At 39.4% G+C, this 14981-nt stretch overlaps 1 protein-coding gene across 12 annotated transcripts in view; it reads right to left on the bottom strand.

Annotated features, from left to right (window-relative positions):
* Nucleotides 1-14981, bottom strand: part of LRGUK (leucine rich repeats and guanylate kinase domain containing) — a 132999-nt gene that overhangs the window by 47351 nt on the left and 70667 nt on the right. For all 12 annotated transcript variants that reach the window (XR_014266817.1, XR_014266818.1, XR_014266819.1 and 9 more), the window contains 2 exons: nt 13473-13592; nt 1211-1307 (listed from right to left, as the gene is read on the bottom strand). Coding sequence is in view for 9 of the 12 variants with exons in the window: in XM_082472886.1 (XP_082329012.1) it covers nt 1211-1307; nt 13473-13592 (217 nt within the window). In the remaining 3 variants the exon portion in view is untranslated. The remainder of the gene's footprint in view (nt 1-1210; nt 1308-13472; nt 13593-14981) is intronic.

Here is a 14981-nt window from a genome sequence, read left to right as displayed (position 1 = left end):
TTCCAAGATGTTCTTTTGACAAGATTAAAGGGAAAATGGCCTAGGGATTATAGGGTTTTTTCACTTGGATTTCTCTGGGAATGCAAGAGAAAATACGCACCATGTGTAAAGCTGGTTATTCAAAATTAAACTCGTGGCAACTGCAGAGCCTATGCTTAAATGCTCCACAATTATAAGCATTGAGGTATAAGCCAGGTCCATTATTTGAGGATGGGGCAGAAAAAGGATGGAGGATGGAGAAGGGGAGAGAGGGGAGGAGGGATGTAGCTGTAAGAGTATCACTGGTTGGATGGTAATCTTTCAAAAGCAGAAGCATAGACTAGTCCTTAATCCCGTCCTTCGGGAAGCTTCAGGGAAAAAAAAAAAAGAGTGGTGTAGGATTCATCTGGTGATAGAAAAAATGCTAATATAAACAAAAATAAGGCCCATGGTGAAGAGAAAATAAAAGGCTTACAGATTCATTGGTAGTGATGAAGATATGAGATGTTCTTTCTGTTTAACTGAAGTCATGGGTGAATAAGGTTGCCCAGAGCTCCAATGAAATGGACTAGGGCAGGGTAGCTATCCTCACCTAGGAAAGACACAGACCTCAAAGAAATGAGGAAACTTCTCCTGTCTACTGTCGAGAGCTTCCAGATGCATTAATGACCTCCAGGACTTAGGACTTCTCACACAGGGATGTTATGGTGGAAGGTCAAGTCTGTGTATGTGTCCAGGGAAGACCAACTGGCTGGGACACACCAGTGTGAAATGGTGTTTAGGGTCGCAACAATTAGAAAGCACCAGTGATAACGAACAGAGGGAGTGGTCTCTGGACAGAACACGCCAACCCCCGGTAAGTGCTCAATTCACAAGCTGGCTGAATCACATCACGTCTTTGGGAATTGTTTATCTTGAGTAAAATCTGATCAATAGAGCAGCACCTGATAAACACAGATCTCAAGATCTTTTCGCGGTGCTCTTTCTTCCATTTTCTTAAAACATCTATTTATTCAGTGTCATTGAAAATTTACAATATTTTCTCCAAGATCATAAAATAAAGCAGCATGTGAACAATGATGTATCAAATGGTTTAAGAAGAAAAACAACTCAATAAGAACACATCTCTCAGGAAAAACACAAATATAATTCTCTTTCTTATCACTGTTTCCTAATATTTCTACCAGAGAACATATATTTCTTGTGCATTAAATATAAAGAGCAGTCTTACCATGTTTAGCATTTCATCAAAAACTTCTTGAGAGATAAAATGATAATCAACCCGATCCCCTTCTCCAAAGTAAGGCAGTCTTGTGGTGTGACAGGCCCTGAAAACAGAATGTAGATAACCTCGTCTCTTTCTATTAATTTGAAATTCAAAACAGAAAAGGTTTTGGTGTAAAGTATGCTTTTAAAAATTAAAATTGATCCACAAAACATAAAGTAACACTATTCTGAAAACCCTGAGCTCTGGCAGTGCTAGACTACATTCACTTGCTATACTTCATAGGGATTATAAAAACTTTTGGATTACCGACACCAAGTTTTCACTCATTGTTCTTTATCACCTTCTGAATCACCACCTCTGACATCACATGATAATACTTTAAGAAGTATAACAGTATTTATTACCCATATACTTTCCACCCAAGTGCTTTCATGCTCTCTCTGATCTATGGGCTTTTTCTGTAACGCTTCCCTCCCCGTTCCTCCGCCAGGTTAGCCCACGTGTCTTCAGGACTCAGTTTAAGGCTCACCCCCAAAAGGCCTTTCCTGACCCCCTGTGGCTGGGTTCTGCACCTCTTCTTTATCCACCCGGAGCCTCAGTGCCTGCCACCAACTCCTCCCAGCCCCGTATTCAGGACCCCATCTCCTCCGCTGCTTGAGGGCAGAGACCAGCTAATTCCTCATTCCTGCCACACTTATCAGTACTGTGTACGAACCTCCCATGGGAAGCCATGATTCCAACGCTGAATGGCAGTCTCAGCTCAACGAGAGAGGCCTTTTCTGCCCGCTACCTGAAATAGCATCCCTACCCCAGTCCACCAGGCCCCCAATTACTCTCCATCACCCAAATTGCTTTCTCTTATCTGTTTTTTCCTATCTTCTCCAGCAGGACATACAAATCATGAGGAGAGGACTTCATCTTGTTCATCTTATCTGCCACTGCATTCCCAATGCCTGGCCCACAGTAGGCATTTACTAAATATTTGTGACATGAATGAATTAATCGAACATGTGAAGTGGATGGCAGCTGTGATGAGCTCCATTTTAAGATAACTATGAAAATGACTTGTCCGAGGCCACAGAGCAGGCCAGTATCGGTCCCAGAACTAGACTGTGGCGCTCCCATCTAGCCCAGGACTCTTGATTTCAGACCATGCTGACTTCCCAATGTTAAGTTCTGGGAATGCAAACTGATTTTTAGATTATCCTATGGTTCTAAAACAGGAGATGCAAGTAGCTAGACACTTGGCATGCTATTTCCTCACAAAAAGACATGAGGTAGGTGCTACTGTTTTTATTTTACAGATGATGAAACTGAGGCACAGCAGTAAAGTAACGTGACTAAGTAACAACCACAGGATGACACCAAAGTCAAGTCCTTTTAGTATCACACTAAGAGGGTAAACTCACAACCTCAAATCTTCTCCACTTCAAAGTCAAAGACAGACAAACTTTTCTAATTCATACCGCTGTTCCCCTTCCTTATAATCAAGAATTAGCTATACTATAAATTTAAAGGTCTTAACATTACATTTAAATTGTATACACAGGAAAGAGCACATTTTAAGAGAAGGCTGTCAAAACACCATGACGTTTGTTGTGCTGTTTGCATGCACTGGAATTTCTTTATACCCCTTGGCAGGGACCTGAGACCTTCTGTCTCCTGGTGTCCTTGACAGTCAGGAGAGATAATTCGCTGACTTGGCATCCTGTACCACACACCCTTGGCATAGCCTATACACACTGCACTGAATTTGCATTTTCCAACAAAGGAATTGAGTAGCAGGGATTTTTTCAGAATTTCTAAAAGGAAGACAAAGCAAAGAAGCAATCTGAAGCTTCCAGGCAGGTAAATAAAGAGACAGCTTCGCTGACATGGAGAAAGCTATAACAGAACCAGCATCCACTATGGAACTTTCTATTAAGAAGGACCTAAGATGATCTGTGGTTTTTTGAATTGGTCATCCAATTTTCACATATAGAAATGTTCGCTGTGTAGTATGCTGCCCAAATATGAATGTCTTAAAAAGGAAGTACTTCATAATGAAAGCAATGTTTCATTAAACTCAGAAAAACATGACGCCAGATTTTAGACGAAGAAATTTGCTTGGACCATCACCTTCAACATCTTTCCTCTCCCCTGTCGAAATATAATTTCAATTGTAATTTACATTTCCATGAGTTTATTATTTACTAGTTAAATCATGGTAAATTAATTAAATCATGGTTTGTAATGGGAGCCATACTCCCTGTTAGTTTCATTTAACAGACAAAAGAGCTGTGTTAGGGTAAGAGAGTGTCATGGACATATATACACTACCAAATGTAAAATAGATAGCTAGTGGGAAGCAGCCACATAGCACAGGGAGATCAGCTCGGTGCTTTGTGACCACCTAGAGGGGTGGGATGGGGAGGGTGGGAGGGAGGGAGATGCAAGAGGGAAGAGATATGGGAACATATTGTATGTGTATAACTGATTCACTTTGTTATAAAGCAGAAGCTAACACACCATTGTAAGGCAATTATACTTCAATAAAGATGCTTAAAAAAAAAAAAAAAAAAAGAGCTGTGTTAGCGATTAACCCCAGAATACAACACTGGCACTAAAAGTCTAAGGGTGAGTCAGGCATTCTTAAAAGCCAATTCACTGGCCAGCTGTCATTGAGGATGCTAACAAACCAAGTCCATGGAGAGGAGGAGATGATCAGGAGGGAAAGGAATCTGGAAGGCCAGGCCAAATAATGAAATATTACTAAATCCAGGAAAATGTAAGAGGAAGAAGAAACAATGTCTAAGAAGAGCTAGCAGGCAGCTGAGGAAGTAGAAATTTTTTCAGTGTGATTCAGAAGCATGCAGATTTAGAACCTCAACTCTGGACCAGATTGCTTCAAGAAATAATGAACTTGTTACTGCAGATATTTAGGCAGAGGCTTGGCTGTGAGCGCATCCAAATTCAAGCACATTTATAGCATGCCATATTGTTAGTAAGGGAACTCTTTCTCTGGGTGTCCATAAAAGCCCAGGTATTCCTAGGGCATTTGGTAGGCAAATTAAATTGGTCCCAATGCCCGATGCAAATATATGTCAATAAACTGCTGGACACAATTTAAGAGATCACAAACAGAGAAGATTCCAGCACATACTGTGTCTGAGTATCAAATTCCAGGAAGCCACTACTCTGTCCACTTTCCAGTAACTGCATACCACTTTCTAATCCATGCCATTATCACCTGTCACTATATCTTAACCAGTCTCCTCATCTCCAGACTTCCCTCCCCAAGCCCCTTCCCAAACTGCCCACAGGGGACACTTTCTAAAATGCAGCTGTGATCATGACACTCCCCTGCTTAGAGACCCCTTATGATCAGACCCCTGTCTATTTTTCTGGTCTTCTGCCATCTTCCTCCATGCTTCAAGCTTAGCCACACTACAGTGTACTTTCAGTTAAACAAATGTGCCAGGCTTCCCTGGTGGCGCAGTGGTTAAGAATCCGTCTGCCGATGCAGGGGACACGGGTTTGAGCCCTGGTCCGGGAAGATCCCACATGCCTCGGAGCAACTAAGCCCATGTGCCACAACTACTTAGCCTGTGTGCCACAACTACTGAAGCCGGCGTGCCTAGAGCCCATGCTCCGCAACAAGAGAAGCCACCACAATGAGAAGCCCATGCACCGCAACGAAAGAGTAGCCCCTGCTTGCCGCAACTAGAGAAAACCTGTGCGCAGCAACAAAAACTCAACGCAGCCAAAAAAATCAAATGTGCCTGTTGTTCTTTCTGCCTGGATCTCAGGCACCCGTCCCACCCTGTCTCAAATCTCACATCCCACTTATCTTTTATTTCTCCTGTCACAGAGGCTCTTTACGTCCCTCATCATAGCACCCATCAAACTGCCTTGTTAGCATTTACTTATCTAATCTCCCAGTAGAGTGTAAGCTGCCAGGAGGGCAAGACCCATGTCTGCTTGCTTTACAGTTTCATCACTGGTACAATGCACATGGATGGTGCTCAAGAAACACTGACTGAAGGAATAAATAAACCATTCTACTAGTCTGTCACACCTGTATAAAGAGACATTAGATTAGATGGCACTTGGGGAGCTATAGCTCATACCATCTCATTTAGCTAAATAGCTGCAGACTTTTACTTTACCGTATTATAGTGCTAAAAATAAAATATAGTTAGTAGTCAACATCATGAAAAAGGTTACACAAATAGAGATTGCTATAAAATAGAGATCTAACGAAGAAGTATACAGTTTTGCTTTCATGACTATTCAGATCACTTTCAAGGCCTTAAATCTGGAAGATGAGCAGGCGTGCTGGTATTGTTTTCCGTTTCTCTCATTACCCAGCACTTTTCTAGGAAGCCACTGATTTGTACGGTACTATTAAGATTGGAAATAAATGGAGAGACTCTGAAGGCAGTAAATGCCTATCTCTAGGTCACTTATAACTAATACAAGTAAAGAAAGAACATGCAACCTATTTCTAAAACCAAGAACAAACAGCAAAATCAGACCCTTGGACAAGAGCACAATCTCTCAGCCACTCCAACATTTGTTATACCACCGAGCCATGTTTTTAATATTTATACATCGGGATATGCAACTTAGCATGTGAAAATTTCACTGAATGTCTTGGTCTTGGGTGAATGCAATGTAAAAAGGAAGACAAAATGCTGGGAGAAAATGAGATAAACAGGAGGGAAAGAAAAGATTCAAGCAAATGGCAGAGAAATGACACTGTATTCAGGCCTTTTTTTTTCCATTTAATTAAAAATCAATAAAATTTATGTTGGATAAAGAATAAAATAAAAGAAAATTTAAACAAGAGCAATCACCAGTCCCTCCCATCAGGAAACTTGCACAAGCCTCTTAGATAGCCTCATCCACCAGAAGGCAGACAGCAGAAGCAAGAAGAACTACAACCCTGCAGCCTGTGGAACAAAAACCACATTCATAGAAAGATAGACAAGATGAAAAGGCAGAGGACTATGTACCAGATGAAGGAACAAGATAAAACCCCAGAAAAACAACTAAATGAAATGGAGATAGGCAACCTTCCAGAAAAAGAATTCAGAATAATGATAGTGAAGATGATCCAGGACCTCGGAAAAACAATGGAGGCAAAGATCGAGAAGATGCAAGAAATGTTGAACACAGACCTAGAAGAATTAAAGAACAAACAAACACAGATGACCAATACAATAATTGAAATGAAAAATACACTAGAAGGAATCAATAGCAGAAAAAATGAGGCAGAAGAACAGATAAGTAACCTGGAAGACAGAATGGTGGAATTCACTGCCACGGAACAGAATAAAGACAAAAGAATGAAAAGAAATGAAGACAGCCTAAGAGACCTCTGGGACAACACTAAATGCAACAACATTCACATTATAGGGGTCCCAGAATGAGAAGAGAGAGAGAAAGGAAGAGAGAAAATATTTGAAGAGGTTATAGTTGAAAACTTCCCTAACATGGGAAATGAAATAGCCACCCAAGTCCAGGAAGCGCAGAGAGTCCCATACAGGATAAACCCAAGGAGAAACACGCTGAGACACATGGTAATCAAACTGGCAAAATTTAAAGACAAAGAAAAATTATTGAAAGCAGCAAGCGAAGAATGACAAATACCATACAAGGGAACTCCCATAAGGTTAACAGCTGATTTCTCAGCAGAAACTCTACAAGTCAGAAGGGAGTGGCATGATATACTTAAAGTGATGAAAGGGAAGAACCTACAACCAAGATTACTCTACCCAGCAAGGATCTCATTCAGATTCGACGGAGAAATCAAAAGCTTTACAGACAAGCAAAAGCTAAGAGAATTCAGCACCACCAAACCAGCCCTACAACAAATGCTAAAGGAACTTCTCTAAGTGGGAAACACAAGAGAAGAAAAGGACCTACAAAAACAAACCCAAAACAATTAAGAAAATGGTAATGGGGACATACATATCAATAATTACCTTAAACGTGAATGGATTTAATGCTCCAACCAAAAGACACAGGCTTACTGAATGGATACAGAAACAAGACCCATATATATGCTGTCTACAAGAGACCCACTTCAGACCTAGGGACACATACAGACTGAAAGTGAGGAGATGGAAAAAGATATTCCATGCAAATGGAAATCAAAAGAAAGCTGGAGTAGCAATAATCATATCAGATAAAATAGACTTTAAAATAAAGAATGTTACAAGAGACAAGGAAGGACACTACATAATGATCGAGGGATCAATCCAAGAAGAAGATATAACAATTATAAATATATATGCACCCAACACAGGAGCACCTCAATACATAAGGCAACTGCTAACAGCTATAAAAGAGGAAATCGACAGTGACACAGTAATAGTGGGGGACTTTACATCTCATTTACAACAATGGACAGATCATCCAAACAGAAAATTAATCAGGAAACACAAGCTTTAAATGACACAAGAGACCAGATAGATTTGATTGATATTTATAGGACATTCCATCCAAAAACAGCAGATTACACTTTCTTCTCAAGTGTGCACGTAACATTTTCCAGGATAGATCACATCTTGGGTCACAAATCAAGCCTCAATAAATTTAAGAAAATTGAAATAATATCAAGCATCTTTTCTGACCACAATGCTATGAGATTAGAAATCAATTACAGGGAATAAAACGTAAAAAACACAAACACATGGAGGCTAAACAATATGCTACTAAATAACCAAGCGATCACTGAAGAAATCAAAGAGGAAATCAAAAAATACCTAGAGAAAAATGACAAAACACGATGATCCAAAACCTATGGGATGCAGCAAAAGCAGTTCTAAGAGGGGAATTTATAACAATACAATCCTACTTCAAGAAACAAGAAAATTCGTAAATAAACAACTTAACCTTATACCTAAAGGAACTAGAGAAAGAAGAACAAACAAAACCCAAAGTTAGCAGAAGGAAAGAAATCATAAAGATCAGGGCAGAAATAAATGAAATAGCAACAAAGAAAACAATAGCAAAGATCAATAAAACTAAAAGCTGGTTCTTTCAGAAGATAAACAAAATTGATAAACCACTAGCCATACTCATCAAGAAAAAGAGGGAGAGGACTCAAATCAATAAAATTAGAAACGAAAAAGGAGAAGTTACAACAGACACCACAGAAATACAAAGCATCCTAAGAGACTACTACAAGCAACTCTATGCCAATCAAATGGACAACCTGGAAGAAATGGACAAATTCTTAGAAAGGTATAACCTTCCAAGACTGAACCAGGAAGAAATAGAAAATATGAACAGAACAATCACAAGTAATGAAATTGAAACTGTGATTAAAAATCTTCCAACAAACAAAAGGCCAGGACCAGATGGCTTCACAGGGGAATTCTATCAAACATTTAGAGAAGAGCTAACACCCATCCTTCTCAAACGCTTCCAAAAAATTGCAGAGGAAGGAACACTCCCAAACTCATTCTATGAGGCCACCATCACCCTAATACCAAAACCAGACAAAGATACTACAAAAATAGAAAATTACAGACCAATATCACTGATGAATATAGATGCAAAAATCCTCAACAAAATACTAGCAAACAGAATCCAACAACACACTAAAAGGATCATACACCATGATCAAGTGGGATTTATCCCAGGGATGCAAGGATTCTTCAATATACGCATATCAATCAATGTGATACACCATACTAACAAATTGAAAATAAAAACCATATGATCGTCTCAATAGATGCAGAAAAAGCTTTTGACAAAATTCAACACCCATTTATGATAAAAACTCTCCAGAAAGTGGGCATAGAGGGAACCTACCTCAACATAATAAAGGCCATATACGACAAACCCACAGCAAACATCATTCTCAATGGTGAAAAACGGAAACCATTTCCTCTAAGATCAGGAACAAGAGAAGGCTGTCCACTCTCACCACTATTATTCAACATAGTTTTGGAAGTCCTAGCAACGGCAATCAGAGAAGAAAAAGAAATAAAAGGAATACAAATTGGAAAAGAAGAAATAAAACTGTCACTGTTTGCAGATGACATGATGCTATACATAGAGAATCCTAAAGATGCCACCAGAAAACTACTAGAGCTAATCAGTGAATTTGGTAAAGTTGCAGGATAAAAAATTAATGCACAGAAATCTCTTGCATTCCTATACACCAATGATGAAAAATCTGAAAGGGAAATTAAGGAAACACTCCCACTTACCATTGCAACAAAAAGAATAAAATACCTAGCAATAAAGCTACCTAGGAAGACAAAAGACCTGTATGCAGAAAACTATAAGACACTGATGAAAGAAATTAAAGATGATACCAACAGATGGATAGATATACCATATTCTTGGATTGGAAGAGTCAATATTGTGAAAATGACTATACTACCCAAAGCAATCTACAGATTCAATGCAACCCCTATCAAATTACCAATGGCATTTTTTATGGAACTAGAACAAAAAATCTTAAAATTTGTATGGAGACACAAACGACCCCAAATAGCCAAAGCAGTCTTGAGGGAAAAAAACGGAGCTGGAGGAATCAGACTCCCTGACTTCAGACTATACTACAAAGCTACAGTAATCAAGACAATATGGTGCTGGCACAAAAACAGAAATATAGATTAATGGAACAAGATAGAAAGCCCAGAGATAAACCCACGTACCTATGGTCAACTAATCTATGACAAAGGAGGCAAGGATATACAATGGAGAAAAGACAGCCTCTTCTATAAGTGGTGCTGGGAAAACTGGACAGCTACATGTAAAAGAATGAAATTAGAACACTCCCTAACACCATACACAAAAATAAACTCAAAATGGATTCAAGACCTAAATGTAAGACCGGACACTATAAAACTCTTAGAGGAAAACACAGGAAGAACACTCTTTGACATAAATCACAGCAAGATCTTTTTTGATCCACCTCCTAGAGTAATGGAAATAAAAACAAAAATAAACAAATGGGACCTAATGAAACTTCAAAGCTTTTGCACAGCCAAGGAAACCATAAACAAGAGGAAAAGACAACCTTCAAAATGGGAGAAAATATTTGCAAACGAATCAATGGACAGAGGATTAATCTCCAAAATATATAAACAGCTCATGCAGCTCAATATTAAAGAAACAAACAACCCAATCCAAAAATGGGCAGAAGACCTAAATAGACCTTTCTCCAAAGAAGACATACAGATGGCCAAGAAGCACATGAAAAGCTGCTCAACATCACTAATTATTAGAGAAATGCATATCAAAACTACAATGAGGTATCACCTCACACCAGTTAGAATGGGCATCATCAGAAAATCTACAAACAACAAATGCTGGAGAGGGTGTGGAGAAAAGGGAACCCTCTTGCACTGTTGGTGGGAATGTAAATTGATACAGCCACTATGGAGAACAGTATGGAGGTTCCTTAAAGAACTAAAAATAGAATTACCATATGACCCAGCAATCCCACTACTGGGCATATTTCCAGAGAAAACCATAATTCAAAAAGACACATGCACCCCAATGTTCATTGCAGCACTATTTACAATAGCCAGGACATGGAAGTAACCTAAATGCCCATCGACAGACGAATGGATAAAGCAGTTGTGGTACATATATACAATGGAATATTACTCAGCCATAAAAAGGAATGAAATTGGGTCATTTGTAGAGACGTGGATGGATCTAGAGACTGTCATACAGAGTGAAGTAAGTCAGAAAGAGAAAAACAAATATCATATATTAACGCATGTATGTGGAACCTAGAAAAATGGTACAGATGAACCGGTTTGCAGGATAGTAATTGAGGCACAGATGTAGAGAATAAACGTATGGACACTAAGGGGGGAAAGCGGCAGGGGGGTGGGGTGGTGGTGGTGTGATGAACTGGGAGATTGGGATTGACATGTATACACTGATATGTATAAAATGGATGACTAATAAGAATCTGCTGTCTAAAAAATTAAATAAAATTAAATTCAAAAAATAAATAAATAAAATAAACAAGAGCAGTGACTTGCCCCTGAGGATGTGCTTTGGTTTTATCATTTGTTTTAATTAGAAAGTTGCTGCATATAACAGTAGTACTATCTGACTTTCTCAATGCATGAAATTACTAGCTCCCTAATACCTTTTCTTATCCAGTGATATGCTCTCTGATCCTTGCTTTGGTGAATGATGTGCTATTGAACAAGCCCTGACCTCTGCCCCCATGATGGTGCCCGTGCATGGTTAGGCAAGGCTTCTGAGCCTGTGAGGGAGGTGGATGCATGAGTGTGGGGTATTTATGGGTGTCTTTCCTCTTGCCACTAATCCCATCCAGAGGAGAAAAACAGCAGTGGCAACAGTAACAGTATAGGAGCAGGAAGCTAATTTTAGGATTTTGTTTCGTCATCTTGTGCCTCCACACAAACTGCATATGATGCTAACTGAGGTCTGAGCCCCTACCAGATTACAAGTTCATTAAGGCAAGGGCCTCACCGATCTTGTTCCCACTGTTTCTTCAGGGCCTATCACATGGGAAGAACTCAATAAATATTTATTGGAAGAATGGATGAACAAATGAATGAATCCCTTCGTCCCCCCATGTATCCATCAGTGGAGGTTGGGAAAAACCACCTATGCTTCTTACCACAGTCATTTCCCACTAAATTTTGCATATAATACCATTGATTCATTCATCCATCCATTCACTCAATCACTTAGTCTTTCATTTAGCAAATATTTCTCATGCATTTATTAAGTTCCTGGCCTTCTGCTGAACAATGAGAACTCAGCGGTGAGCAAAGCTGACATTGGTCCCCACCCTCATTGGGCTTACAGTCGAGCAGGGGAAACAGGCATTAAATACATCATCCCAAGCATGACGGATAGACATTCTAATAGGGGAAAAGCAGGATTTAATGAAAATGAACATTGAGGGGGCCTATCCAGGTGAGAATGTTGAGGCCGACTGGATCAGAATCTTGATGATGAGTTAATAAACACCTCCAAGAACACATCTGGCCCAGCGTGCCGCAGAGTGCATATCACAAACAAATATGAAGGATCGGCTATGAACCATTTGCAACAGAATTGGTGTCAGAGACGTGAAAGGACTTCTAACCGGGGAAAGCTTTGGTTTATGTAAGTCACTTTGGTTCGCTGAAAGGTTCCAGGTTTACACATTAGCACGATAGTCAGGATACACCTTTTTGCCCTACTTTGATCGTCCATTCACTGTGCTCCACTTATCTTTTGAAACAGGTTCAGTACCGCTGTATAAGCATAATGACACTCTGTACTTTTTAATTCTGATATTAAGTTTTAATTTATTTTGGTTGCTTCAGGGTGTTTAGAATATATTAATGAGTAAATTATTCTATAGTATTTGTATTCTAGAGTTGTTTGAATGAGGGATGTAATTTTAGATCTCTAGATAACTGGACCTGTTGAAAATAGTATTTACATTGTTTGAACACGTGTAGCTTAAGGGAAGGAACCTGTATGCAGCAGCATTAGAAAATAATTTGCATTTCTTTTTCTTGCTGTCCTATATATCTTGGCAGTCACATTCTCAGCTCACTGACAAACATCACTAATCTAACAGTAATGTCTTTGCCATACATAAAAAAATAAAAGAGGAAACCAGTTTAAAAGGTCACAGCAATAACTAAATCTGAGACCCAGACACCTTTAAAAAGTCTGTAAATCCAGCTGAAGATTTTCTAGGATTGTTCTAGTCTTTTGGATATATTCTGCTATTTTAACTGAGTCATTAGGGAACCACAGAGCAAAATATCTGCTCCAGAAAACTGAAAGTGTATTGAATGCTAACCTGAGGGAAAGGACAAGGAAATCTTTTGCTGCCATTTCTCTTTCCTTCCTTCTGAAATATGCCTCAAAAGAGAAAGACCTGCGTGGAAATAAAGCAGCTGACGTGCTGGCAGCGTGAGCTCCAACAGAGATTAGGAGAGGCTGTCACCGGTGCTCAGACCCACCCACCATCCATCACAACATTGTGATTCGTGCTGTCACACCACATGGCAACAGGAGAAGCCCGTGTTCCAACACCATGATGCTTTATTACAACCACGTGTATTTCCAAACCTTGGAGCGTGATTTCGGCTGTCACTGAATTAAGTAAAACATTTGGAGGATTAAAGTAAAAAAAAAAAATACAGTGAATATCACAGTGTATATAACTGGCAAAGAAGCTCATAAGCCTTCTATGTACATTTGAATAGCCAACATTAGCAATATCCGACATTTTACACCCTTACCAGCCAATAAAGAAACTTACCCGTATCTGAAGTAAGTGCTGAACTGCCTGCAGAGGCGGTGAGCGAGTTCTCGTTTACCACACGCTTGAGGACCAGCTAATACCAACATGGGATAAGGGGCATCCAGACTAGGAAGGGTGCTGCAACAGGGCAGAGCAGACATGCATATTAATGCATCCAGTGTGTAAAGTGTCCATGTCACAATCACAATTAATCCAGTAATCCAGCATTTGCTATATGTAGACACTCTATGGAAGGATGGTCCTACTTTCCAGAAGCAAGTCGATTGCAAAATAGCAAAAAAATTTACCTTAACAACATTTTTTAAAGGAAAAATATGGTAAGAGATATTAATTCTTGGTTGATAAAGTATTCCCCCCATGAACTTCAAAATGAAAGAAATAAGACTGCCCTATGAGAGGTAAACTTCAACATCTGTATCTATCGAATTAGAACACAGATGTGAAACTAACACAACATTGTAAAGCAATTATACTCCAATAAAAAACAAAAGAATACTCATGTGCAAAGAAAACAGTAATCACTGAAATTTACCTGAGCAATTACTATATGCCAGGCGCTATTCTAGGCGTCTTACATGCATTACCTCATTTAATTATCACAGGAAGCTAATGAAGATGATTCTATCATTATCCCCACTTAACACATGAAGAAACCAAAGTACAGAGAGGTGAATTAACTTGCTCAAAGTAACAACTAATAAGTAAGAGCTGATATATGAATCTCGGCATGGCTTCTGGTCTAAAAGACCACAGGACTAATTTATATAAAATCTCTTGCAACATGCAGAGCTGAAGTGTTTGGGTTCCACTCAAGACACAAATTCTAGAAATATGGAATAAAATATAATATTTTGAAAAAAATCATGGTTGAGGTATAGATTCTGTGAAGAATGGGGGCGGTGCAGCATAATTTTTCAATCTCTCTGAATACTCACAGGAAAACAGAAAAACTTGAGAACAAAAGCCCGTGGAAAATGTGGATAACAAACCAGATGAAAAGCCACAAACCCGCACAGGAAGCTGGGCAAGAGGAAGGAGGAGGGAGCAATGGGCAGCGTCTGCAAACAAGGGAACCCCAAAACAACGGGTATCCAGCAGAAAGCAGGCAGGCTGAAATCGCAATGTCCAGAAGCCTACATGCGAATGCTCATAAAAGCTGTATTTGTAGTAGCCCAAAACTGGAATCAGCCCAGATGTCCTTCGATGGTTGGTTAAACTAATTGTGGTGCATTCATACCAAGGAATACTACTCAGCAATACAAAGGAATGAACCACTGATATATTCAACAGAGGCTAAGTTTAAAAAAAAAAAAAAGTCAACCCCAAAAGGTTAAACATATACTCTATGATCCCATTTATAGAGCCTTCTTGAAATGACAGCATTACAGAGAAGGGGAACAGACTATTGGTTGCCAAACGTTAGGGAAGATGAGCAGGAGGGAGATGGCTGTAGCTATAAAAGGGAAGCAAAGGGATCCACGTGACAAAACTCCTGTATCTTGACTG

The sequence above is a fragment of the Balaenoptera physalus genome (assembly GCF_965194825.1).
Source record: "Balaenoptera physalus genome assembly, chromosome: 8".
Lineage (NCBI taxonomy): Eukaryota > Metazoa > Chordata > Mammalia > Artiodactyla > Balaenopteridae > Balaenoptera > Balaenoptera physalus.
Note: the sequence above shows the minus strand (reverse complement) of the source record. Positions and strands in the feature narration are given on the sequence as shown.